This window comes from Capricornis sumatraensis, chromosome 1 (assembly GCF_032405125.1).
Source record: "Capricornis sumatraensis isolate serow.1 chromosome 1, serow.2, whole genome shotgun sequence".
Lineage (NCBI taxonomy): Eukaryota > Metazoa > Chordata > Mammalia > Artiodactyla > Bovidae > Capricornis > Capricornis sumatraensis.
In genome coordinates this window covers 43,215,362-43,241,933 of record NC_091069.1, presented here as the reverse complement: position 1 = coordinate 43,241,933, position 26,572 = coordinate 43,215,362, and the positions used below count along the sequence as shown (strand labels likewise).

At 45.3% G+C, this 26,572-nt stretch overlaps 1 protein-coding gene across 1 annotated transcript; it reads left to right on the top strand.

Annotated features, from left to right (window-relative positions):
* Positions 1–771: 771 nt before the first annotated feature.
* Positions 772–26,293, top strand: SLC1A4 (solute carrier family 1 member 4). Its single transcript, XM_068974633.1, has 8 exons — positions 772–1,298; positions 11,537–11,579; positions 13,511–13,573; positions 15,438–15,604; positions 21,527–21,760; positions 23,115–23,309; positions 23,679–23,813; positions 25,748–26,293. Exons 1-8 carry the CDS (start codon positions 772–774, stop codon positions 25,974–25,976), a joined length of 1,593 nt encoding a protein of 530 aa, XP_068830734.1. The 3' UTR covers positions 25,977–26,293.
* Positions 26,294–26,572: the final 279 nt, after the last annotated feature.

The following is a 26,572-nucleotide window of genomic DNA, read 5'->3' as shown; positions in this document are numbered from 1 at the left end:
CCCCTAACCGCGCGAGGCCCCTTCGCAGGAGGGGCGGGTGGCACTGGAGCGACAGTACCACGGTGCCAGCAGCCCCTCCCCCAATCCCCAGGACAAGGAACGCGTCGGCGTTCCACGTTCTCCCCGACCCTCTGGCCGCGAGGGCCCAGACCCCGGCCGGCCCGAGAGGCCCCGGCAGGTGCCAACGAGCCCGGGCCGTCCCTCAGGCCGCGGCCTGCCCCGCGGTCGCCGGGAGCCCGCCTCTGTTAGCGGGGCCTCGGAGGCTGTGGGCGCCGGGACTCGCCGGCTGGCCCCGCGCCCCAGCGGCTTCAGGCGGCTGCCCAGGCGCGGCCGCCCCTCCCCCCGCGCCGGTGGCCTGGAGCCCCGCGCGAGGCGCGCGGCGGCGCCTCTCGGATGCTGATTGGCCGGAGCCGCAGGGGGCGGGGCGGTGGGTGTGAAGGGGGCGGGCCCAAGCCGCTCTGCACTCCGGTTTTTCTCGGCTTCTGCGAGCTCCCTCATTGCATCATCTTGAGCCAGTGGCCGCAGTGAAAGGCTGGGCGCGGCGCGATCCACCCTGGCCGGGGCTCTAGTTCGGTCTCCCGCGTCTGTCCTGGCCCTTCCCGCACCTGCTCCAGCGCCAAGGCCGGAGGACCCCAGCGGGCCGACTCCCAGAACCCGCTAGGGATAGCTAGCGGATCTCGCCTCCTCCAGGGGATCCATTCATTGAGAGCCGAGTCTTTTCCCGGAGCTCGAGTCCCCCGCCTCCTCCAGCTCGAAGCCGCGGACAGCGCCATGGAGAAAAGCAGCGAGACCAACGGCTACCTAGACAGCGCCCAGGAGGGGCCTGCAGCGGGGCCTGGCGAGCCTGGAACCACTGCTAGACGCGCGGGGCGCTGCGCCGGCTTCCTGCGGCGCCACGGGCTCGTGCTGCTCACGGTGTCCGGGGTGGTGGCGGGTGCTGGCCTGGGCGCGGCGTTGCGTGGACTCAAGCTGAATCGCACACAGGTCGCCTACCTGGCCTTTCCGGGCGAGATGCTGCTCCGCATGCTGCGTATGATCATCCTGCCGCTGGTGGTCTGCAGCCTGGTGTCGGGCGCCGCCTCCCTCGACGCCAGCTCTCTCGGGCGCCTGGGCGGCATAGCCATCGCCTACTTCGGCCTCACCACACTAGGAGCCTCGGCTCTCGCGGTCGCTTTGGCGTTCATCATCAAACCTGGATCTGGCTCGCAGACCCTTCAGTCCAGCGACCTGGGTCTGGAGGATTCGGGGCCCCCACCGGTCCCCAAAGAGACAGTGGACTCCTTCCTTGACCTGACCAGGTAATGTCCCCGCGACCTCCACCCCACCTTCCTGAGCCTCAGTGGGAGACGCCAGCTCATTAATGCACTCTAGTTCATATACCCCCATATTCATTCTTAACTGGCTGCTGGTGGCCTTTAACAGTTTTAAATGTCAAAATAACGTCTACCGACTTTGGTCACCTGTGCAAACGTCAGCCGGGTCTCACCGGGCATTTTCAAGGACCAGGGCTCCATCTTTTAGTAAGACCCGTCCTACCGTTAGATGGGAGTGTGCTAGAGAGAGGCAGAGGTCTCACCTGTACTTCGCTTATACATTTTGGCTGCCCTCTCTAGGGAAAAACATTCCAACCACGCCCCTATATTCTCACCTAATTTTCTCCCCAAGTGGTGCAGAGAAGCTTCTGAGAGCATTGGTTAAATTTTGTCTGTTGGGCCATTCTCCCCCGTAATCTATGGCGTCTGTTTCAGCCCTTTGGCTGGGAAGAAGCTGGCAGTTTTTTGAAGGGCTGTCAGTGGACCCAAGAATAACAAGGCTGGAGTGAGTTATGCAGGGCTCATTCCCCAGAAACATGCCTCTCGGGGGGCTTGGAACAGGTTGCTCTCCACCCTCATAGTCAGGACCAATGTAGAGTATTGTGAGTTTCAAGGGGCTTTATATGTGGGAAGATGTGAATTCTAGAGAGGGAAGAGAAAGAAGCATCTTCAGTTAACTTTGCCTGCTATTGGGGACTCTGAAGTTGCATTTCATCCCTAGAAATGTAGTGTAGTTTTTGTGGATTCGCCAAAGCCTCAGCTTCTTTTGGTTTCTTCGTTAGCCCAGAGTTCACAGATGGGAAAACTGCAACCTAGAGGCATTTACTGATGTGGCCAGGTTCAGCTGAGTGGGGAGAGCCTGGCTGGCTCCCTCTCTAGGTTTTCAATAATTCTGGAATCAGAGCCTTGGACATATGTTTTGTCTTGAGTCACTGAAGCAAAGCTCCTCATTGCTGAGGCTGTGAAAAACAGCAAACACTGGGCAAAGTGACTTGACTTCCTGCTGTTTCCATTTCTCCTGGAAAATGTGATGACTGCCACTTAAGAGAGAGTGTTCATTTAAAGTTATAACAACAAGAAAAAGTCAAAGGCATTTACTTTGGGGAAAAAAACCAAAACCCATAACCTCTCTGATAAGGGGGACCAAGAAGTTCTTACCAAAAAGATAGGTGGAGGTGGCCTATTACAACTTTGATGAGATATAGCCTTTGTCTAGTGTCTGGTAGCTGGTTATTTGGAGTCTTTAGAGATTGTTACAGTTTGAGGACTAACTTTTAGGTGGGTACTGAAAAAGTCTACTGAGGTTGAGAGTAGTAAGTGCAGACTCTCAGTGGCTCAGGCTGAAAACACAGAAGGGCCAAGTGAGCCTTCATCATGGCTTGTTGGAAGTAGGTAGTGTTTCATGTGCCTTTGACTTATTACCTTCAGTGTATCAGTGAGGGAGCACGATTGTGGGCTTAAAGGAGTCTTTTTTTGCAGGGATTAGCCACGATCTTGAGATTGTGGTGAGGGTTGAATGAGTTGTGTTTGTAAAGCTCTAAGAATAGGACTGACCCAGTAATGCTTGCTCTTGTTATAAATGGAGCAAGATTATGAGTGATGATGTTTTTCCAGTTCACATGAGTTAATGGGGATGATTCTCTTTTTCTGTGTATGCTAAGTGGCTCAGTCATGTCTGACTCTGTGCAATCCCATGGACTGTAGCTCTCTAGGCTCATCTGTCCATGAGATTCTCCAGGCAAAGATACTGAAGTGGGTTGCCATTTCCTCCTCCAGGGGATCTTCCCAACCCTGGGATCAAACCCATGTCTCTTAAGTCTCCTGCCTTGGCAGTCACTTTCTTTACCACTAGCACTACCTGTGAAGCCCGGCTCTCTTTTCATACTCTGAAATAAAGAGTGGGTGGGAAGAAAAGGATGTTTGGGGAGCTCAGGATGACTTGAAGGTAATAGAGCTTTTTGGGTCTATTGGGAACCATGTGGAGCCTGGAGAAAAATCCTGGTGATCAGTGGCTATGTTTTGGACTAACAGAATCAACAATGTGGAACATTTGGGAAATGGAAAAAATCAAAACTAAACACAGAAGAGCCTTCCATTCTGAAACGGGGCAGAAATCCTCACATATCCTCCCCAACATCTGTTTTCTTTTTCCTCTGCATGACATGCGTCTGGTCTCCAAAGTTGACCTCAGGTTTCTTCACCTGTCAATGGAAAGGATTGAGGTAACCTTCCTCTGAGTGCTAATATTTGTGGTTTTCAAATGGAAAACCAGACACTGATGTGCCAAGGAGGCAGGGGTCTAAGGCACCGTCTGCACTGGCAGCCTGGAAAATGGCCCTGGGCCACTGTCTTGCAGAAGTCTACCCATGGCTGCTGAGTGCCTGGTAAAGACAACTGAGATTTTGCCTGTTGCCCAGTTTTCTAGGCTCTATTGCTTTCCTTGCACTCATTTTCTCAACAGTGGACTGTGTTAGGAGCATTTCCCCTGCTGGAAGGAGGCTCTAGGTCCTTAGTTTTTTTCCCAAGAACTGGGTGACTATGAGGCCTCTCAGCCTGCAAAGAAGCATTTCTTCAGTAGATGTGAAGAAAATTGTCAGTGACTGAGATCTGATATGAGTCCCTAGATCACAGTCAAGGGAGTAAATGATGAATCTTTTATTTAAATGTTGACCATAGCAGGTTATCTGACCTACGTCTCTCCCTTCTGTAGGCTAGATGAAGACTCCTAGCAAATCGAACGTGGATCCAAATTAATGGAGATTTCTCAGCCTACCTAGTCACTGAAACTGGCAGCTTGTAATTTAAAACTAATTTCTTTAGCTCGACACCAGACCTAAAGAACATAAATCCAGGGAGACAGCGTGGATAGTGATGAAGTACAGACACTGAGGTCAGCTACCCAAGTTTGAATACAGATTTACCACCACAGGCTTTCCTAGTGGTTCAAACGGTAAAGAATTGCCTGCTATGTGGGAGACCTGGGTTCGATCCTTGGGTTGGGAAGATCCCCTGGGGAAGGGCATGGCAACCCACTCCGGTATTCTTGCTGGAGAATCCCACGGAAAGAGAGGAGCAGGCTACAGTCAGGGGGTCTCAAAGAGTCAGACACGACTGAGCAACTGATACTTTCACTTCACTTTCACTACCACTTACTAGCTGTATGGACAGTCATTTAGCCTGTTTGTACCTCAGTATCTGTACCTTATCTGTAAAATGGGGTTAATAATAGTGTAGCTACTACCCAGGCTTGTTACAGGGATTGAAAGAGTTAGTATATGAGTGTCTCTCTAATATTCTAGCATGTCCCAACCTCTTGGGGACAGCTGAAGGCTGCTTGATACAGAGAATGAGTGGTCCTCTTAGCCTTGTTTCCTCCAACACCCCCCACCCCAGGGGCCCGGCATTAGCCTTTCCAGCAGGAATCTAAAACTGAATGTGGGCCTCAAAAAGAGGATAGGTTACTCCCCTACCCCCTACTGTCTCCATAGTGTGGGCCCATCACCCCCAGCTCTCCCTCTGCTCCTGACCTTGTAGGGGGTACCAAGATCTGAAGGTGCACACCCCGTTAGCTAACTCTGTAACAATGAACACTGCGGATGATAAATATTTATTAGGTGTACATACAGTGTCATATCCTGTTCTGAAGAGTCTTTGAAATGTTCATAAGTTCGCTAACGACTGTTTGAAGTTAAATGAAAGGAAATGCTGTTGGAACAAAAAAAATATACCTAAGCAAAATAAATTGCTTTACATTCTTCTCATATGGAACCGGGAAATGCATACCATCCTTGACAATAGGCTCAGAAGAACAAACAGGACCAGATGTATAAAGAAGGAACATTTGTGAAGTTTTCATGGTGTGAGGTGCACGAGTGTGTTCAGTACCACTCACAGTAGTTCTGCTTTTGCCAGTTCGGTCTTGGCTTATACCAGTTTTTCTGTTTGCTTTAAACTATGTGTCCAAATGTTCCTAAAGCACTAGCAAGACTCGTCCATTCATTCTCTCCCAGTTTGTTCTGACTCGGGTCTCTGGATGTAGTAATACAGTCTTGGCACTTTTGCAGATGTTTTTGACTTAGACACACTATGAGAAATACATTTTAGATGATAGCATGCACATATACTCATCCCCACCTCCACATAGATAACCTGAAACACAAGTTCCACGAAACCACGTTTTAAGCACTGATGCACGCTGCTCTTTTATATTCTGCCTAATGTATTACATCTTTTATAGAGTGTGCCTTAGAGCTGGGAAATATAGCTGGTATTATGTAATTCCAGAACATTTCTCAGAATCAAATAACTGAATAAAGGACACATTTGAGAATTTGAATAAAATGAAGAACTCAGTGTTTAGAAGCATGCTAGTACCCAGTGAAACGGAGTGCTCTGCAGAGGTGAGCCTGAGGAGCATTTGCTCCTTCTGGTTCCCAGATGGTGAATCTTACAACATCAAATCCGTACTGGAGTTGTGAGGTCCACAACTCACCAGCCACAAGTAACTATTTCAAGTTAACTAGTTTAAATGTAAATAAAATAAGAAATTCAGACTTTAAGTAGCACTCGTCATTGTTCAAGTGCTCAGTAGCCACACAACTAGCATATTGGACAGCATAAATATAGACAAGTCCTATTGGATGGTGCTGATGTGTATGGAATGTGAATGAGAGATACAGCGAATTCCTATCTCCGGACGTTCAGTAAAGGGTTAAATTGATTACTTTAAGATCCTGTTCCTCATTTTGAAAACACCCAAAGTTACTCTGTCAATGTGAGGAGCTGGGAAAAGTGCCTGGAGACAGAGCTCTGGGGGAAAAACTGCTTGTGTGATGGAGCAGACGATCCCTCAATACAGGAGAGCTCAGCGGTAAGAAAAAGCCCCAATTCACTGCAGCATCTGTGTCTAAAAGCCAATGAAAGAGGGGAAAGAAGAGTGCAGAGAGAACAAAATCAAAGAACTGACACACCTGATTGTTAAGACTTACTACAAAGAAAGCTACAGTGAAGAAAAAAAAAAAAAAAGAAAGCTACAGTGATCAAGACAGTGTGATATTGGCTAAAGAACAGACAAATACATCAGTGAAACAGGGTAGAGAGCCCAGAAATCAACCCACCTGGTGGCTTAGACGGTAAAGTGTCTGTCTACAATGTGGGAGACCCGGGTTCGATCCCTGGGTTGGGAAGATCCCCTGGAGAAGGAAATGGCAGTCCACTCCAGTATTGCCTGGTAGGCTGCAGTCCATGGGGTCGCAAAGAGTCGGACATGACTGAGCGACTTCACTTCACTTCAAATATGATCAATTGGTCTTTAACAAAAGAGTAAAGGTGGTAGAATGGCACAAGAATCATCTTTTCAGCAAATGGTGTTGGAACACCTAGACATCCACATGCAAAAAAAGTGAATCTGAACATAGCCCCTGTGCCATTCACAAAAATCAGCTCAGAATGGATCACACATCTAAATGCAAAATGCATAACTATAAAATTCCTGGAAGATAACATAAGATGACCTCTGCTATGGCAATGACTTTTTAGATACAACACCAAAGGCAGCACAGCAGGTAGGGATTGAAAGTGGTCGACGCACAGTTTGGGAAAAAGAAACTAGAGACAGAATTAAAGTTTTAAAGATGGGACCAGGGGACTCGACCTCTTGGGTCAAGAGCCCTGTTCCTTGGAGCCACATAACTTTTATTTAGTGTCTTGGCAAGCAGAAAGTATCTGTTGTGTTACAATGAAATCAGCCTCCTATGTCCCTAGTCACATCTCCCATTTTATTGATTACTTTAAACTATATTGTTATTTTCTTGTACAAGAGCTATCACCTAGTGGGAGGTCATAGACCCTCATATGCCTTGGGAAAACATCTTAGTGTGTGCACAAGCAGTGTTCTGAACTTGTGCTGACCTAGCATTCCAAAGTCCACACTGTGTTTTTCCTTAGCTAAGCAGGGCATGACAATCCCAACTGATCAACCCAATATACTTTTATTGTGGTTATGTTGTATTGCTGTATTTTGCTTTTATTCTTTTCCCATGGTGACTTTCTCATTTAGCCAGATCAACAGGCGGCTGACTATTAACCAATGCATCTTACTCCTGCAGCATCACACCCTTGCCCCTTGGAAGGCAGGTGGGGCAGGGGGCACTCCTGCTCCTGGCCTGTGGCAACGAGGGGAACTAAAGGAGAGCGATTCGGTGGGTTCAGCTCATTGCCCCCAGGCGTCTCCTCCCAAGGGATTAATGTCTGAGAGCTGAGTTGTGTAATCTAAAAAGTCCAGTCATCCGGTTGGATGTGCGTATGTTTTTTGGTTGTCAGATCTCCTTTGCAGTTAGCACGGTATCTTTTGTCTTAACTTTTTAAGGAATTTTGAGATATGATTTACATACAAAAGATGCACCCATTTCATGGGTGCAGTTCAATGAGTTTTGACAGATAGATAAACCACTTAATCACTACCACAATCCAAAGAGTGAACATTTGTTTCTCCCATGATCCTTCTCAGCAGTTCCCACACTTCATCCCTGGCCCTAGGCAGCTTTGGATAGAAAGTTTTGCTTTCTATCACTATGGATTAGTTTTGCTTTTTCTAGAGTTTCATGGTAATGGAATCACTCAGTATGTACTTTTCTTTGTCTGACTTCTTTTGCTCAGCACAGTATTATTGAGATTCTCCATGTTGTGTGTATTAGTGATTGATTCCTTTTTATTTTCAAGTAGAGTTCCTTTGTATGGATTTATCGTAATGCTATTTGTCCATTCATCAGTTAATGGACATTTCCGTTTCGAGCAATTTTGAATAATGCTGTTATTCATATAGCTTATATCTAGGAGTAGAAATGCTGGGTCATATGGTAAGTATATGTTTAACTTTATAAGAAACTGCCAGAACACATCATGTTCTTCTTAGAAATTTGATTCTTTTGGCTGGAGTTGCTGCTTTGACTCTAGTATTGAATGTACCCCTCTATTCCCATTGGATTTTGTAGACTATCTGAAAACAGATAGAAGTTGTGGGTTAGAATCCATTCTGGGTGAGGCAGTATTGGGTTATTGCTTTTGCCAAAGACACCAAGCTGGCCAGGTAGTAGGGTTTGAACAAGTGGTCTGTGACCCTTGGAAGAGAGTGTTTCAAGGTGATGGGAGAGGCTGTGCTTGCACCGAGTGGGGAAACAGCTCATTTCTGAAGGATGTGAACTATTTGTGGGGGAAATCATCCCCCATGGAGAAGATAGAGGGCTTCTATCCCAGCTCTCTCCTTAACTTCTCTGTCCTTTTAGGGAGAGAAGCAGGTGGCCAGCTCAGTCTGAGAACTACTGTGGTGGATGTAGAATGGATGAAACCTTGGCTCAGGGCCTGTTTTTGCTTCTAACTAGTATAGCAAATGGAAATGAGATACCAAACAAGACTGAGAAAGGTGCTTTGTAATGGAAATCATAGGCAAAAGTAAGTTGCTATTCATCTATACATTAACAAATAACCAATACCAATGCCTAGTCTGTTTCTACCTTCCTTTTAAAATAAATAATGCTTGTAATAGGAATCAAATTTCAGGTCACCATTTTGCAATGGTTAATTCACAGATCACATTTTGTCTGTTTAAATACAGCCATGTACTTTCGGGTATTCTTTAAGTACGTTGAAAGCAATTCAGGTTTCATAGACAAGCAAGTGAGGAAATGCTGAGTTGCCGTCTCTAGCTGTTGGCTATCTTTTGGAAGCCTGAGTGTTCAAACAAAGTCATTTTTGTGTCTTGTTAACCCTGTTGGTGGGTGTATTATCTCTTGAACAACAAGTTACCACCATTTAACAGCTTAAAGTCACACATTTATTATCCCACAGAATCTGTAGTGTCAGGAATCCTAGTGTGGCTTAGCTGGGTTTTCTGCTTCAGAGTCTCTTACAAGGCTGCAATCAGTGTCAGCCACAGCTGGGGTTTCATCTGAAGGCTAAACTGAGGAAGGATTTCCTTCTGAGGACACATGGTTGCTGGCAGGATTCAGTTCCTTGAGGTTCACACTGGGAGCCTCTGTTCCTAGCTGGCTATTGGCCAGAGACCGTCCTCCATGTCTTGTCATATGGGTCTTTCTAACATGGCAGCTTGTTTCATCAATATGGAAGCCCAGAAAGCAATAAAGAGTGTCTTCTAGTAAGATAGCATCCACAAGTTTATGTAGCATATCACAAGAGTGATATCCCATTACCCTTACTGTGTTTTGTTTGTGCTCGTATTCATGCTAAGTCACTTCATTCATGTCCTACTCTTTACGACCCACAGACTGTAGCCCGCCAGATTCCTCTGTCCTTGGGATTCTCCAGGCAAGAATACTGGAGAGGGTTGCCATGCCTTCCTCTAGGGGATCTTCTCCACACAGGGACTGAACCCACAACTCTTGCGTTTCCTACATTTACAGGCAGGTTCTTTACTACTAGTGCCATTCTTTTGACTAGAAGCAAGTCATAGCCCCCACCCCCACACCCCACCATGACACACACACTCAAGGGAAGGGTATTACACAAAGATGTGACTACCAGGAGGCCTCTTAGACTCTGCTTGCCAAGCTGGGCTGCAGTCAGACCTGCTGACCTCTGAAACTGAGTACATGCTAATAGTTGCCTAGAGATTCTAACACTGTGAATAACTCATCCACAGAAGTAAGAATTAACGGATGTTTGGCACAGATTGTAAAGGATGAGCTTTTACTCTCCAGACTTACTATAGGAGGTCAGTAGAAAAATGGATTGTCAGTGGGATTTTCATATATCACAACTCAGTTCTCAGTTCAGTTGCTCAGTCGTGTCCGACTCTGCGACCCCATGATCCGCAGCACGCCAGGCCTCCCTGTCCATCACCAACTCCCGGAGTCCATCCAAACCCATGTCCATTGAGTCGGTGATGCCATCCAACCATCTCGTCCTCTGTCGTCCCCTTCTCTTCCTGCCCTCAATCTTTCCCAGCATCAGGGTCTTTTCAAATGAGTCAGCTCTTCGCATAAGTCTAGCATCTGTACAAAATCTGACCCAAAGGAGGCTCAATAAAAACTATTTGCCTGCCAAGGTTTTGGTTTCAAAAATCTAGTGTAACTGGATCAGTTCTATTGCTCTCCTTTTATAACAAAATTCTATAATTTCCTTCATCCTGAAATGAAATCCATAAATAGAACTTACCCTACACATAATCTCAAACATCAATATGACTTAACTGTAATATAAAAAACATACCAGATTGGTGGTTGCCAGAGGTGATGGTGGAGGGTGGAATAAATAGGTAGAAGGGATTATTACATATTTAAAAAAAGTGTACTGTAAAGTCTAAAAGTTAAATACTGAAGGAGAGTAATTCATAGTAAAAATAATGTATTTCAAGATGTGAATGCTCTAAAACAAAATGGCTAGGTGCTTGCTTCTGAGTTTAGAGTCACCATTAATGAGAGAGCTTTAAATTCAGACTGATACTCAGTTACTAGCATGTGTGATTAAGGGCCCAGATCCTACAATTTTTCATTAGTGATGTGATTTCCCAGAAAGTGAATGATTCTTGAAAATATTCTGAACAAAGCAAAACAAAAAAATCATCCCACATTATACACAGGAGTTTCGGTCCTAGAAAATTCAGTGTATATTCAAACTGCACAAAAAATACCTTGCTTTAAAGTTAGTTTCTAAGCTCAAATAATTTACGAACAAGATTTTCCTCTACAGTTTTGTGTCGTACAGGACATTGGGAAGTATGAGGGCCTTGAAACTATTTATTACACAGGACTTTGCCACACTTAGCAGAACAAATAGCTGGGACCTGGCACTTCTGCCCAAACATACTCCCCCAGTTCCAGGAATGCCCCCCAGTTATCGTAACAACAAAGCATCCCCTTGGATTTCACAAGTTGGCAGCGCCACTTCCCACTGAAAACCACTGCCCTAGGGCCTAGCCACCAGGGGAAAGAAAAGTGATGCAGTTACTCTGGTTTGCTTGGACACAGCTAAATATCAAGGGTACCACGAGGGAGATGAGGATAGAGATCAGTACTTCAAAGTCTGTGCTGTGACTCTTCAGCCAAGGCACAGTTGAGTGCTTGGATCAAGCAGAAGATGGCAATAACTGCAGGATGTGGGGAGAGAGGGAACCCTGTGTGTTAGGCTGTCAGGTGTGGGCATCTTAAAGTGAACATGTTGAATGACAAATTTTAAGGATACTGACAAAGTGCTTTCTTTTCCAACAGAAACCTGTTTCCTTCAAATCTTGTGGTTGCAGCTTTCCGGACGGTAAGCTTGATGCTTTGCTAAAAATAGGAAACTTTGGGTGTTATATGTTTATAGCATATAAATTACTGCTATAGAGTTAGGTAAAGTGGAACAAGGAGAGTTTTGTGCACTTAGTATCATTGGCCTAAATTTTTATAGATGTGCCCCTGGAGTGAAAACAAACAAAACAACAAGAAACCAAAAAACTGTCCAAAATATCCCACTAGTTCCAGCATCTTTTCACATCACGTAGTACCCTCAAATCATGTTTTATGGAGCTCTTAAATATTTTAGAATTTTAATTTTTTAAAATCTTTTTTAAGTTTTTTGGTTGCATTGCACAGCCTGTGGGATCTTAGTTCCCAGACCAGGGATTGAACCTGGGCCATGGCAGTGGAAGTGCTAAATCTTAACCACTAGACTGCCAGGGGAATTCCCTAGAATTTTTTTTAATGCATTTTTGTATATTTTTTCTGATTATAAATATAATATATGCTCCTTGCAAAAAAAATTAAAGTACAAAAGAATGGAAGGAAATAAAAATCACCCATAATCACTACCTAGAGCTACCCATTAACATTGTGTTGTACATCTTTCTGGTATCTTTTTTCTATACATGTACATATGCACCTGCACACAGACACATACGCACACAAGATTTTAAAATAATTATACTACATACATTGTTATTATGTATACACATATTTTTCAGTAACCAGCTCTTATTATGAACATTTTCTCATGTCGGTAAATATCCTTCTGCATAAGTTATTGGCTGTAGTATGAACATGTCATAATTTTACTCAATCAGTCCCATGTGGATGGCTGTTTCTAGTTTTCCCCTAACTTTAGCAATCCTGAATGTAATGTTCCTACAGCCAAGCTTTACACAGAGAAGGAATATAAAGGTCTAGATTAGATGGACTAAACTGATTGCCTTTTTCACGCGCTGTCTTTTCAGTTTCCACTCAGTCTTGCTCTTTAAAAAAACAAACAAAAAAACCCTGGGTATAAATATAACTGTGGCTTGTATGTATAATGTGAGATAGAAGATAAGAGAAAAATGAAAAGTGTCGTGGCTTTCAATGCCTGCCACGGAAGGTGTGGGGTGGCTTTTGTATCCCCTGCCCCCCTATCACAGGACAGCTGATCATCTCTGCCTGTCTGAAAGCTTAATAAGTCAAAGCTGAGAGAGACCAGAGCTCTTTAAAAGGCAGGTTCAAAGCAGAGGCCTCTGGGCCTGACGGACCCCTTTTTAACAGTTCATGTCCTTAGAAGGATGAGGAAGGGTGTCATATAACAGAATCCACTAAATGTCAGTGAACACTGTTGCAGGGAGACACCTGTGTGTGTCAGGCAGAAGTGTATGAAGTCAACCACAGGACCAGAGTTGGAAAGATAGTTCCCCTCTGATGAGTGGGTCTCCCAGAAGACTCAGCCAAAAAATAGCATCTTGCCCCATATCCTTTGTTTTGAGGAGTAGAGGGCTGAAGGTGTATTAGATGCTGAAAAGCAGTCAAGCTCAAGTAAGTTTTGGAACAGAGTAGAGCATAAATAAATGAATGAAAATAAAATGGCACATCAAAAAAACGAACTTTAGTATTATGGAATGAATACCAAGTTTCTCCAAATAATATGAATTCTCAGCCATTTAAGATATCAGCTTGAAATTGTACAGACCTTCTCCAAGCCAGGGTCTGGGGACTGAGGAAATTCTCTCCATTCCCTTGAGTTCCTAAATAATCAGCGGTCTCCTAGAGTGCATGTTGCCCTGATCTTAAGTGACTTTGGTACAGTCCTCAGAGGCCCTTGTCCGGCCAAGCAAGTGAGGAATGCCAGCAGACCTGAAGGGAAGAACAACGAAGTAGCAAGAGGCCCAGCAGTCCTCTGGATTCCTCTTGGGAAAGGTCTTCAGCTGTGAACTGACGGGGTTTTCTTTCTCTTGCTCACAGTATGCAACTGACTACAGAGAAGTGACCCACAACACAAGCGCTGGAAACATGACCGTTGAAAAAGTAAGGGTTTTTGTGAGATCACTTATGACAAATCCTGTAACACAAATAATGCTTCTGAACTCAAGGAGCATACATGATGCTTAGTTTTTTCTCAGCAGGACTGAAGACTGGGGTTTGAATCACACAGTTTAGGTTTGCTCTTTGGGCCGTTTACCATCTTTAGAATGTCCATTTCATTGAAACTAATGTTCCCTTTCTTAAAAAAAATTGTGTAACATCCTTTCTGTTTTTCTGAAATATAAATAATAGGTGATTTAACCTACCCTTGCACATAGAATTTGTCTTAGGGGTTTAACTCACTGTAACCATCATTCATTCACAAGTACGTTTTGAGTACCTGTTGTTTCTTTTGTTGTTGTGTGTGTGTTGGTTTTGGTTTTTTTTTTTTTTTTGGACACACCACAAGGCATGTATGTGGGAACTTAGTTCCCTGACCAGGGATTGAACCTGAGTCCCTTGTGGCTGAAGCACAGAGTAACAGCTAGACCACCAAGGAAGTCCCTTGAGTACCTATTGTTTACCAGACACTGAGCTAAGTCCTAGCCTTCATGCTGGAGCTGAAAGAGACGAGGGACCTCAAGGATTATTTAGTCCAGCTATGAAGCTGCCATGGGAAGAAGGAGGAACTTTGCCCTTCCCCCATCCCCCATACACCTCCCCAGGGCTAAGTGGCTCTGAGTTCTACCAGCCTGTTTTTGATTGAAGGAAAAGTTCTACTTTTTTTAAAAAAAGTTGAAAGCTAATAGTTTAGTCCCTTTCACTTCATCTTGCAGATGAAGGACCTGAAGCTCAGAGAAGTTATTTTAATATCAAAGCTGGGACTAGGGCTCAGACTAGAATGATGGTAAACATATTCTTTCAGTTTTTACCACACTGACATGTTTCCTATTCAGAATTTCATAATGTGTTTGATGGAATAAAATGTTTGTCTAACATAAATGCTTACAGTAGTGAGATTCAGTACTGCTGGGAAAAAAATAAAGAACACATTATATTTATACATTTTAAGTTGGTGATTTAGGAAAGAATATTCTGAAAATATCCATGTTGATTCTGAACATCATTTTTGAAATTTGTCAGTGAGGAGACTATGGTAAGAACCTAGCAACAAAGAATTAGTAGCCAAAGTTAGAATCACTGGCTTTTTTGGGGCAGGGGCCACACCCTTGAGGCTTATGGGATCTTAGTTCCCTGACCAGGGATTGAACTGGGGCCTACAGCAGTGAAAGCACTGAATCCTAATCACTAGACCATCAGGGAATTCCTTACAATCACTGACTCTTGAGCTGAAGGACCTTTTCACCAATCAGCTTGTCTTTTAAAGTGAAGTGAAAGTCGCTCAGTCGTGTCTGATTCTTTGCAACCCCATGGACTATACAGTCCATGGGATTCTCTAGGCCAGAATACTGGAGTGGGTAGCCTTTCCCTTCTCCAGGCGATCTTCCCAACCCAGGGATCGAACCCAGGTCTCCCGCATTGCAGGCAGATTCTTTACCAACTGAGCCACAAGGGAAGCCCTGTCTTTTAAAAGCAACCGTTAGAAATGATTGTCCAACCTCTACCTGAGCATATCCAGTGAGGAGAGGCTCAGTACTTGCTGCTTCAACCTGTGCCCATTTCCAAAGCTTTCACAGTTAACAAGTAGGTGAAAATCCTGTTTGTTGACTTTCCAAATCCTGAGACTCCATCTCCGTCTGAGTTTCCGGCCCCTTGATCTGTGAAATCGCTGAGTGTTAGAGGAAATACGAGCCTTCCCTCTTTCTGGGCACACTGTTTCCGTCTGATGGAGACCTGAGCAAATGCATTCTTTAGTCCTCAACCATCTGCTGTCAACTTAGACCCTGTGTCCCCTCTGATCCTACAGATCCCCATTGGCACCGAAATTGAAGGGATGAACATTTTAGGATTGGTCCTTTTTGCCCTGGTATTAGGAGTGGCCCTGAAGAAACTCGGCTCTGAAGGAGAAGAGCTCATTCGTTTTTTCAATGCCTTCAATGAGGCGACCATGGTGCTGGTGTCATGGATTATGTGGTGAGTGTCACCCTGCCCCCCACTCGCTCTCTCATTTCTCCTGCTACCCAGAAAAGAACCCCACTTAGCTGTTCCAGGCCACCCCGTGGGGCCACCCAGCCCAGAGCTGTCTGTGGATGATGTACCATGACCAGTCTTGGTACAAGGGTTGAAGGATCTCAGAGAAATAAATAAGCATGTACCATGGTTACTAGTCACTTGCTTGTCACCCACAGTGACCCCTGGGGTTCTGTCATTGATGATTTATCGATGAGCCTCACCATTATTCTTGCCACATCTTGTGGGGCAGTGAATTCCATATAAAATAAGGCTTATTTCTCTTTAAAGAATAGATTAAAGCTTCAGAAGGGCCCCTTACTAGAGTATTACAACATGGAGAACAAATCCATCTTTACCCCATATGTACAGGTAAACTTGGAATGGTCTTTACATGAATGTCTCTTTATATAATAGCAATGAAAGGGTACTTGTTTAATAAAAACCACCAGATTGATTTCTGGCTAACAAGGAAAAAGTTGACAAGATCTCTCAAAGTAACTTCCCAAAAATCATACCAATTCCAGTGGTAATGCCTCCTGCTGTTTTACTGAAGCCAGACTTTGTGGGTTTTAGTTTCTACCTGCTCGTTGTTGAGAAACTAGTTTATCTTTTCATGCACAAAACTTGTTCCTTATTGTCAACCCTTAAATATCCTAGGATGTCTCTCTCTCAGATGATACTGGGATGGCAGCTGGACTGAAGAGAGAAGCCTGGAATTTGGTAGGAAAGCTTGAGATTGGTTGGGAAGCTGAGTTCAGAGCCTCCACTAGTAGTGTTTATCCTGCTTAACCAAGTTTTCTTGCTCAGCCCCAAACTCCAGAGTCTGAGTCTGCATCAGAAACATGACACTTCATATGACTCCTGTTGTTCTGGGGAGAAAAATATTTCCAGAAAGGAAAAAGCATTTTCATCCTGTCAGGTTCTTTCCCTGGCTTATTCTTTTTAGTCTGAAATCCTCCCACAGGTTGGATTAAAGGAAACTGTGCAGGAAAGTGATGTTCCTGTGTGAAAACATTTGTTTTCAATCTGAAACCAATTTACAGTCATTCCTTCAACATGACGTGTTAGTTGCAGAAGCAGACATTTGGAAAGGCAGACCCGGCTGACAGTCTTAACTGCAGTAGGATATCTGTTGCCCAGAAAGTGCATCCCACACAGAACTGGGGTTTAGAATGCCTTAGCTGATTAAAGGGGCTTCCCTGTTGGTTCAGTGGTAAAGAATCTGCCTGCAATGCAGGAGACACAGGTTCAATCCCTGGGTCGGGAAGATCCCCTGGAGGAGGCCATGGCAACCCACTTCAGTATTCTTGCCTGGAAAATTCCATGGACAGAGGAGCTTGGCAGGCTACAGTCCATGGGATCCTGAAAGAGTCTGACATGACTTATTAACTAGAACATATACAAGTACACACGTACAACTGGTTAAAGGATCTCCCCTAGGTGTGGGAGGGGTCTTCAGTAGTAGCTCTTTCTTTCCTTTGCTAATTACCTACTATAATATCAGGCACCTGCCTAGCCTGTACTATTCATAGAAATGCTTTCTCAGTAGATGGTCAGCAAACCTTGCAGGCCATATGGTCTCTGTCATAGCTGCCAATGCTGCCATCACAGGACAAAAACAGTCATAGACAATTTATAAATGAATGAACTTGGCTGTATTCCAGTAAAACTCATGGTGCCAACCCATGCATTAAACTGTCCAGGGAGGAAGGAGGGAAGGGAGTCCTCTGAAAGTATTAGAAGAAAATACAGGGGTAGAGAAAGTCCTCCTACACAAAATACAGAAAGGAAAAGCCATAAAAAGCTGCTAAATTTGATTCCACCAGAATATTAAAATATTTGCATGCAAAGGATACCTTGGATGAAGTTATAAGACAAGATACTTATTGAAAAAAAGTGATATATATTTACATATGTCTATACACACACACACACACACACACACACAAACACACTCACACTCAAAGCATTGGGATTGAAAGGACTGGTACAAGTTCACAAAAGGTTCATCTTTCTGTAGTGAAATTAATAGAGAACTTGAGAATAAGTGTTAAAAATATTTTATAGCAGTTTCATATTCTTCAGCATCCAAGCCATGATCATTGTTCTATTTTGTGTGTGTGTGTGTTTTCTAAGAATGCTGGTCCATGACCAACTAGGTAGAAATGAACCAGTCTTTCACCAAAAATAGTTTGAGAAGAACTAATATAAAGAGCCCTAATTACTGAAAAAGAAAAAAAAGACTGAATAAACTCTTAGAAAATGAACACAGGAAATGAACACAGGCAATGCATAGAAGAGCAAACCTGAATGACCAACAAATGTTTTAAGGGATGGCCAGTTTATTAGAAATCAGGGAAATGAAAAGCTTGGTTCTATCAGGCACTGATAAGGGTGAAGTTAAGATTTCTCAACAGCAGCACTATTTTTTTTTTCTGGAATTTGAGGAATTTTTATTTTCATTTTTCTGCATTTTCCACTTTCAACAATAAAAACCTGTTTCTTTTTTATTGAGATATAGTTGATTTAGGGCTTCCCTGGTGGCTCAGCTGGTAAAGAATCCACCTGCAATGCAAGAGACCTGGGTTTGAGCCCTGGGTTGGAAAGATCCCCTGGAGAAGGGAACAGCTACCCACTCCAGTATTCTGGTCTGAAGAATAGTCCATGGGGTTGCAAAGAGTTGGGTATGACTGAGTGACTTTCACTTAATCACTAATAGTTGATTTATGATGTTATATTAGTTTCAGGTATACAGCATGGTGATTCAAAGTCTTTTAGATTATATTCCATGTATGAGTGAGTAAAGTCACTCAGTCGTGTCCGACTCTTAGCGACCCCATGGACTGTAGCCTACCAGGCTCCTCCATCCATGGGATTCTCCTGGCAAGAGTACTGGAGTGGGTTGCCATTGCCTTCTCCATATTCCATGTATGGTTACTATAAAATACTGGCTATCTTTACAGTATTTTGGCTATTGTGCTGTACAATGTACCTTTATTAGAAGCACTATTGACGTTCTTTGTTGTGGGGGGCTGTCTTATGCACCGTAGTTAGTATATTTAGGCATATCCTTGGTCTCTAGCCCCTAGATGCCAGAAGCACCCCCTGCCAAAGCTGTGACAACCAAAACTGTCTCCAGATATTATTTAACATTCCCTGGGGACAAAATCATCATGGGATGAGAACCAGTGGTGCAGGGGGAGAAGGCAATGGCACCCCACTCCAGTACTCTTGCCTGGAGAATCCCATGGATGGAGGAGCCTGGTGGGCTGCAGTCCATGGAGTCACTAAGAGTCAGACACGACGGAAGCAACTTAGCACCAGCAGTGGTGCAGGGCAAGGATTATTCTCCGAGAAGCCACTGGGAACATGAATTAGAACAGCCACACTGGAGAACAATTTGTCAGGATCTGCTAAACTTTAAGATCCCCTGGAGAAGGAAATGGTAACCCACTCCAGTGCTCTTGCCTGAAAAATTCCATGGACAGAGGAGCCTTGTAGGCTATCGGTCGCAAGGAGTCAGACACGACTGAGCGACTTCACTTCACTAAACTTTAAAACACATCCCATGACTCAGTAGCCCCACTTCATTCTCTACCTGGAGAACATAGGCATGTGGGCACAAAGAGGCCTGTCTGCAGTGTTCTGTGTGGTGATGAAAACCTGGGAATAATTTAAATGCTCATCAGCAGGGCAATGCAAATAATCTATAGTGTAGTTCTGAGGATGCTATTTTAAAAGAATGAAATAAAGGTGGGATCAACCCAAATGTCCATTGACAAACTGAATGGATAAGGAAAATGTGGGATATGCATACAATGGAATATTATTCAGCCTTAAGAAGGAGTGAAATTCTGAAAAGTGCTACAATATAGAGGAAGCTTAAAGACGTGAATGGGTTGACATGCTCTCCAGGGGATCTTTCCAACCCAGGGATCAAACCTGGGTCTCCTGCATTGCAGGCTGATTCTTTACTGTCTGAGCCAGACACAAGGGGGCTAAAATTGTATTATTCCATGTATAAGGGCACCTTGAATAGTCAAATTCATCGAGACTGAAAGTAGAACAGTGGTCTCTGAAAGCAGCAGTGCGGGGGAACATGGGGTTATTATTTATTGAATATAGAGTTTCTGTTTGTGATGATGAGAAAGTTCTGGAAATGGTGATAGTGCACAAGACTTTGAATATACTTAATGTCACCAACCTGTACACTTAAAATGGTTAATATGGTCAGTTTTATGTTATGCATACTTTACCATGATAAAAAAAAAAGACCAGAATGAGGTAGATGTCTATGTATTGATATGAAAATGTCTCAAAGACATAATAGGGAGTTAAAAAAAAATGCAGATTTAAACACATGTATCTAAAAGAATAGGAAGTGGGACTGGTTACCAGAGGAGGGGGCTGGCTTGAGGATAGGGCCTAAAGATTTTGGTCTTAGCTATCATGTTTTAATTTTTTGAAAGGAGAATGTATTCATGTATTACTATAGGATTTAAAAATAATAATACTTCTTAGAATACCTCTGGGAAGAAGTCTTAAGAAACCAGTGACACCGGCAATGTCTCCTTGGAAGGAAGCCTGGTACTTGGGAGGACAGAGGTGGCAGGTAGACTGCATCCTTTTGTACCCTTTGAAATTTGAACTGTGTGACATTATATCTGTATAATTAAAATTTATAAATAAAGTCAATAGTTACAAAATTCATCTTCAGCTCAGTCCAGTCGCTCAGTCATGTCCAACTCTGCAACCCCATGGACTGCAGCATGCCATGATTCCCTGTCCATCACCAGCTCCCAGAGCTGACTCAAACTCATGTCCAACGAGTCAGTGATGCCATCCAACCATCTCATCCTCTGTCTCATTCTCCTGCCTTCAGTCTTTCCCAGCATCAGGGAGTCAGTTCAATGAGCCAGTTCAAACCAGTCGGTCCAATGAGTCAGTTCTTCACATCAGGTGGCCAAAGTATTGGAGCTTCAGCATCCCTCCAATGAATGTTCAGGACTGATATCCTTCAGGATTGACTGGTTTGATCTCCTTGTAGTCCAAGGAGCTCTCAAGAGTGTTCTCCAACACCACAGTTCAAAAGCATCAGTTTTTTGGTGATCAGCCTTCTTTATGGTCCAGCTCTCACATCCACACATGACTACTGGAAAAACTGTAGCTTTGACTAGATGGACCTTTGTCAGCAATGTTTCTGCTTTTTAATATTTTAAAAATTCATCCTCAGTTAAGCTCAAAACAGCAGGCTTTTCTCCTTTGTAGCTCCTATAGTTCATTTCCTCCCTTCCTTCCTCCCACCTGCCCATTAAAAAAAAATCTTCACGCTCCAAGAGTGTTCTCAGAAGGTCATTGTTAGTGACTTCTTCCCATGGAATCATGTTTTCCTATCCACCAGGAAGGAATTTGAAACTTCATGAAAGTCCCAGCTTTGGCTCAATTCTGTATCACAGCAATTCTGCAAAATGAAATAGGTGTTAGTCTTTCGTGTTTCTGAGTTCTCGGAGCAAGCCTGAGCAAAGCTGGAAATCAAGCCCACAGTCGCAGAGGCTTTAATCTCAAAGAGTTCCTTCCACCTGGGAGCCCACGTGGTTGGCAGCATCCAGCTGTTAAGAACATACAATATCCAAGGGGAAAGAAGTCTGGGTCCTCGTCCTGACTCCACACCCATGATGAGTGATCCTGTTAATTTTACTCAGTTTCATGGCCTGTAAAATAGGCATGGCATACCCCCTTCCTTTTCTATTTCTCAGGGTCATCCCAGGGAGAGATGAAGACCAGCTGGTTGAGAGTGCGCAAGTCCCATGTCAGGAAGGGCCTGCATCTCTCAGCCTCAGCATCCTCACCCTTGCTTACCTGTGCCCTGTGCTCACATCCTAGGTACGTACCTGTGGGCATCATGTTCCTGGTTGGAAGCAAGATTGTAGAAATGAAGGACATCATCATGCTGGTGACCAGCCTGGGGAAATACATCTTCACGTCTATATTGGGCCATTTTATTCATGGAGGAATTGTTCTGCCACTTATTTATTTTGTCTTCACGAGAAAAAACCCATTCAGGTTCCTCCTGGGCCTCCTCACACCATTTGCCACAGCGTTTGCCACCTGCTCCAGGTGAGTGGCTTGCAGGTGCCCTTGGCTGCCCTTGAGCTTGGAACCAGATGAGCCCGCGGTGGATGCACAACTAGCATCTTGACAAGTTTTAGTTTCTTGAAAACTCTAAATTGGTTTCATCTGATTTTTTGTGCACTGCCAGCCCCATAGCTCTTAGGGAAGTAGATTTTTAGGATTGCCAGAATGAGAGATTGCCTCATTCCCTTCTCCTTCTTGCTTCTTAGAGGTCAATTAGATCATAATTTTACCCAGCTGTGGGTCCTCACCCTAACTGGACCTCAGCCTGAGTAAAAGAAGACAACCACTTGACTCAAAATGCATTGCAGTAAAGTTTCTAGAATGATACCTCTTCAGTTCTCCCTTTGGATGGGTGAATTAGGAAATAAGACCAAGACATAAGGCATCCTGGTGAGGGGTGTATGCTCAGCTCTCTAGGAGCACACAATATTGTGGGATTATCTAATTTACCACAAAAGATGGACCTTGTCATGGCTGATACTCTTCCAGAAAAACACTGGGCATTCCAAATACAAAGAAAACTTTGAAAGGATGGCGGCACATCGTTTGATTCACACATTTAGTTTCTGCCTCTCTGCTGCCTGCTTCCCACCATCCTGCCCTGCAGTGTCTATGACTCGGTTGTGGTGTGGGAGGAATGAAGGAGGTAAGTTTCTCCGGCTTTGGCAGAAACCAGCCTACTTCAGCTATGCCAGCCACATGTGCAGAGGCTGCAGAACCCACTGTGGGGAGCAGGTCTTATTCTTCATTATCTTGAGATGCAGTTCCTCTTTCCAGACTCTCAGAGCCATTTTTTTTCTCTCTCTCTTTTTTTTGGCCACACTCTCACGGCATGCGGAACTTCCCTGACCAGGGATTGAACTCATGTCCCCTGCCGTGGAAGCACAGAGCCCTCACCACTAGAACACCAGGGAAATCCTGTCAGAGCCATTTCTGCTTCTTGGCGTAGAAGAAAAAACATAGTTTGCCTTTTACTTTTTGGAGGGGAACATGTTCAAGAGAGGAGATGCATGTGTAGAGGAAATAGTTGTTTGTTCTCTTGAGAATACTTTGCACTGTGAAACAATGTGTGGTTCTCGGGAAATCTGGAACGGGTGTATCCAGGGGAAAAATAACTAAGTCTAGAAAGCCCAATTGTGAACACTTTGGGAAAGCAGTTGACAAAACCCCATGTGTGACAGAAACTCTGCAAAAATTCTGATTTTTCTTTTCTTTCAAGGGGAAAGTGCCATAACCTAGGATGGTGCTGATTGCTCTGTTCCTGGGTCTGAGCTGAGTAATAGGTTAGCCTGGTCACAAAGGACTATTCTCTTATTTGGTGGTTTGCATTTCCCAGCTCAGCAACCCTTCCCTCTATGATGAAGTGCATTGAAGAAAACAATGGTGTAGACAAGAGGATCAGCCGGTTCATTCTCCCCATCGGGGCCACTGTGAACATGGATGGCGCAGCCATCTTCCAGTGCGTGGCCGCAGTGTTCATTGCCCAGCTCAACAACGTGGAGCTGAGAGCTGGACAGATTTTCACCATTCTGTAAGTTCCATTTTCTTTCCTTCATCTTTAGGCCTGGTTTAAACTTTGAGATTTTTTTTATTGCGATTTCCTTTGAAAAACTTCATGAAACCAATACAGTATTGTAAAGTAAAATAAAGTAAAAATAAAAATTAAAAAAAAAAAGAAAAACTTCATGAATACAATCTTACCATGACTTGGGCGTCTCATTTGTAAATGAGGACAGCATGAATTCATTACTTGAAGAAAGTGGATCCTCTCTTGAGGGTGCAGCCGACAGACTAGGGTTGTGTGGTTTTCAGTTCCAAGCCGTGGCTGCCATGTTCTGCATGTCTCTGTGTCCCCTTGGTGCTCCGGGCTCATGGCTGATCCTGCCGTCCCATCCCCTAGAGTGACCGCCACGGCGTCCAGTGTTGGAGCAGCAGGCGTGCCCGCTGGAGGGGTCCTCACCATCGCCATTATCCTGGAGGCCATCGGGCTGCCCACTCATGACCTCTCTCTGATCCTGGCTGTGGACTGGATTGTGTAAGTAGCAAGTCCTAAGGGCACTGAATAAAAGAAAGTCTGTATTGAGCTCCCTAGGAGCTTGGCACTGGCCCGGGGCATGCGGAGAAACTTAAAACATGCCATTACTGAGAACTTGCTTAGAACATTCAGAAAAGTCAGAGGCCCAAGCGTCTGTGGAGATTGTTGGCTGCACAGGGGTCATAACCATTGGAGGAGTGAATCTTCGGGAATGATTCCTTGGCCTGGAATGTCCAAGGAGTGATTTCTGTAAGTGGAGAAAAGATGAGCGCTGCTAATGCAAGTGCCTGGGCTTGGGCTCAGGGGCAGTGTTAGGGGCAGTGATCTGGGTAACCATCACCAGGGCTCCTGTAAAGACGCAGAACAGTTTCTAATTGTTGCTGCCTTGAGTCCCATGACGCTTTTCTCAGATACAAACAATACCTGTATCATAGGGAAGGTCAGTGAGGGACTGATGTTGGACAATAGGTAGAGCATATGAATAAGAAATGAGGCCTGGAGCCTGGGTTCACATCAGTTACTAGTTGTGTGATATGAACTGCCTGTGGTTTAGTCTGCCAGTCTGTGGAAAGGGGATAAGAGCAGAGCCCTACAGCAGAGTGGTAGTGGACACTAGCGAGTTAGCACATGTGCAGCACATGGAAGAGCATTCAGTCAGCACTGGGGAAGACACTCCTGGCCAGGCTGGGCAGAGCCGGGTATGGATACTCTGACCACTAGACCCTGGCCCCGGGCTGGTGGATCTGCCCATGGTGGTTAGGAGTGCTGGGTTCCAACCTTATTTTTAAGCCCTGGAAACTTGAAGGGACTTCTCAGAATTCCTTGAGCTCCTTGGGGATGAAAAGTGCTTTGGAGATGCAGTGTTCAGACGAGTAAGAGGGACCAGGGCAGAGTGTCAGAGGCCCCGCCTCCTTCCTCACAGGCTCCCCTCCATGGGGAAGGCAGGCGTTTAAGGGGTGGTTGGTCAGGATGAGGGAGGTCAGGCACCAAGCGGGCTGCCCAAGTGAGACCCCCACCACCCACAACCTCTGATTCCACGACTCTCAGCTTCTCCAGCACCTCAGGCAAGTTCCTATTTTCCGTCCTTCTTCAGAATGAGCATGATACTTCCTCTGAGCCCCAGGGAGAGGTGCTGGTTGTTGGGCTCTGGGAAGACAAAGCTTCTGGAAAGGGCAGTGCTCTTCTCTCTGAGATGGTATTTGCCAACAGCCATGGGAAGCACATGAAGGTTACAGTTCAGTAGAGATGCAGTGTGGACGCAAGACTGGGAGGGAGGTTCCCACAGGGTAACGGTGAGTGGGAGGGAAGCTGGAGCCAGGACCGAATCTGCACCATCACCCCAGTCGTGTGTGGGTACTTAGTCGCTCAGTCATGTTCGACCCTTTGCGACCCTGTGGGCTGTAGCTTGCCAGGCTCCTCTGTCCATGGGGATTCTCCAGGCAAGAACACTGGAGTGGATTGTCATTCCCTTCTCCAGGGGATCTTCCCAACCCAGGGATCAAATCCAGGTCTTCTGCACTGCAGGCAGATTCTTTACCATCTGAGCCACCAGGAAGCCCTTGTCATCCCAGTTACTTATAACTTTTACACGATGGTGTCTCACATGTGAAGTGCACACATAGGAAGATTTCTGGAAGGAAACAGATCCAGATGATACTACTGGTTCACTCAGGGATGCAGAGGATGGAGGGGAGTGACTTTTGTTTTTTCCTTTATGCTTCTCTTCTCCCCAAGTTTTCTACAATGAGTGGGCCTGTTTCATAAGAATGAAAAATATTTGGAGAAAATCAGTTTAGCATCAAGCAGCACTCCATGCCCTTAGCTTGCTCTCCCTCAGGGTCACAGCCTGCTGGTACCTCGGCCCCCAATGACATCCGCCCCCTGGTGGCTCCAGGCGGCATCGACTGTAACGCCTGCCTGTTCTCTCCTTGCAGGGACCGCACCACCACCGTGGTGAACGTGGAGGGCGATGCCCTGGGTGCGGGCATCCTCCACCACCTGAATCAGAAGGCGATGAAGAGAGGGGAGCAGGAGCTGAGCGAGGTCAAAGTGGAGGCCATCCCTAACTGCAAGTCGGAGGAGGAGACGTCGCCCTTGGTGACACACCCAAACCCCACCGGCCCAGCAGCCAGCACCCCAGAGTCCAAGGAGTCAGTTCTGTGATGGGGCTGGGCTTCCAGCTCACCCACTGGGGGTGCCCACCCCATCAGTCTGGCCACCTGGCCCTGGCACCGCCCTCACCAACTTTTTGCCTCCCGAGCAATGCACTGGCCCAGCCACCAGTTTGAGGGTTACTTCTCGGCACAGGCATTGGGTTTCCCAGTGGGAACTGACTCCTGAGGACCAAGACACTCTGACATTTGACACTCGATCATGTCCAGGTCAACTGTGTGCACCCTGGCTCTGTCTGGAAACACACCCTTGAGCTGCCAGGGTGGGGAGTAACAGGCTCATAGAGACCTGGCAGTTAAAGCTTGGAAGATGCACGTGTTATTTCATTGCACCCAGGAAAGTTCAGCATTCGGATACTTCCTGGACAGACCTGGGCGGGTGGCAGTCATCTGTCACCTTGTGAGCCAGAATAATTGGAAAAATTCCCAAATTCGTGTCCTTGGCTGGAATTCTCTGAGCTGGGATTCAGGTGTTAAGAGTCTCCGACTAGGCATGGCTGGCTTCTGGGTCACTGGGCTGGAGGCACTGCGTGCCCATCAAGTTAGAAATACTCCATGGTGTTAGCACTGCTGGTGTCTCTGGTTAGC

What these genes read in the sequence shown, in the direction of transcription:
- SLC1A4 (XM_068974633.1), top strand. Translation starts at nt 772, where the DNA reads ATGGAGAAAAGCAGCGAGACCAACGGCTACCTAGACAGCGCCCAGGAG. An exon ending in TCCTTCCTTGACCTGACCAG is followed by an intron (nt 1,299 to 11,536) that starts GTAATGTCCCCG and finishes CTTTTCCAACAG; the next exon opens with AAACCTGTTTCCTTCAAATC. An exon ending in TGGTTGCAGCTTTCCGGACG is followed by an intron (nt 11,580 to 13,510) that starts GTAAGCTTGATG and finishes TCTTGCTCACAG; the next exon opens with TATGCAACTGACTACAGAGA.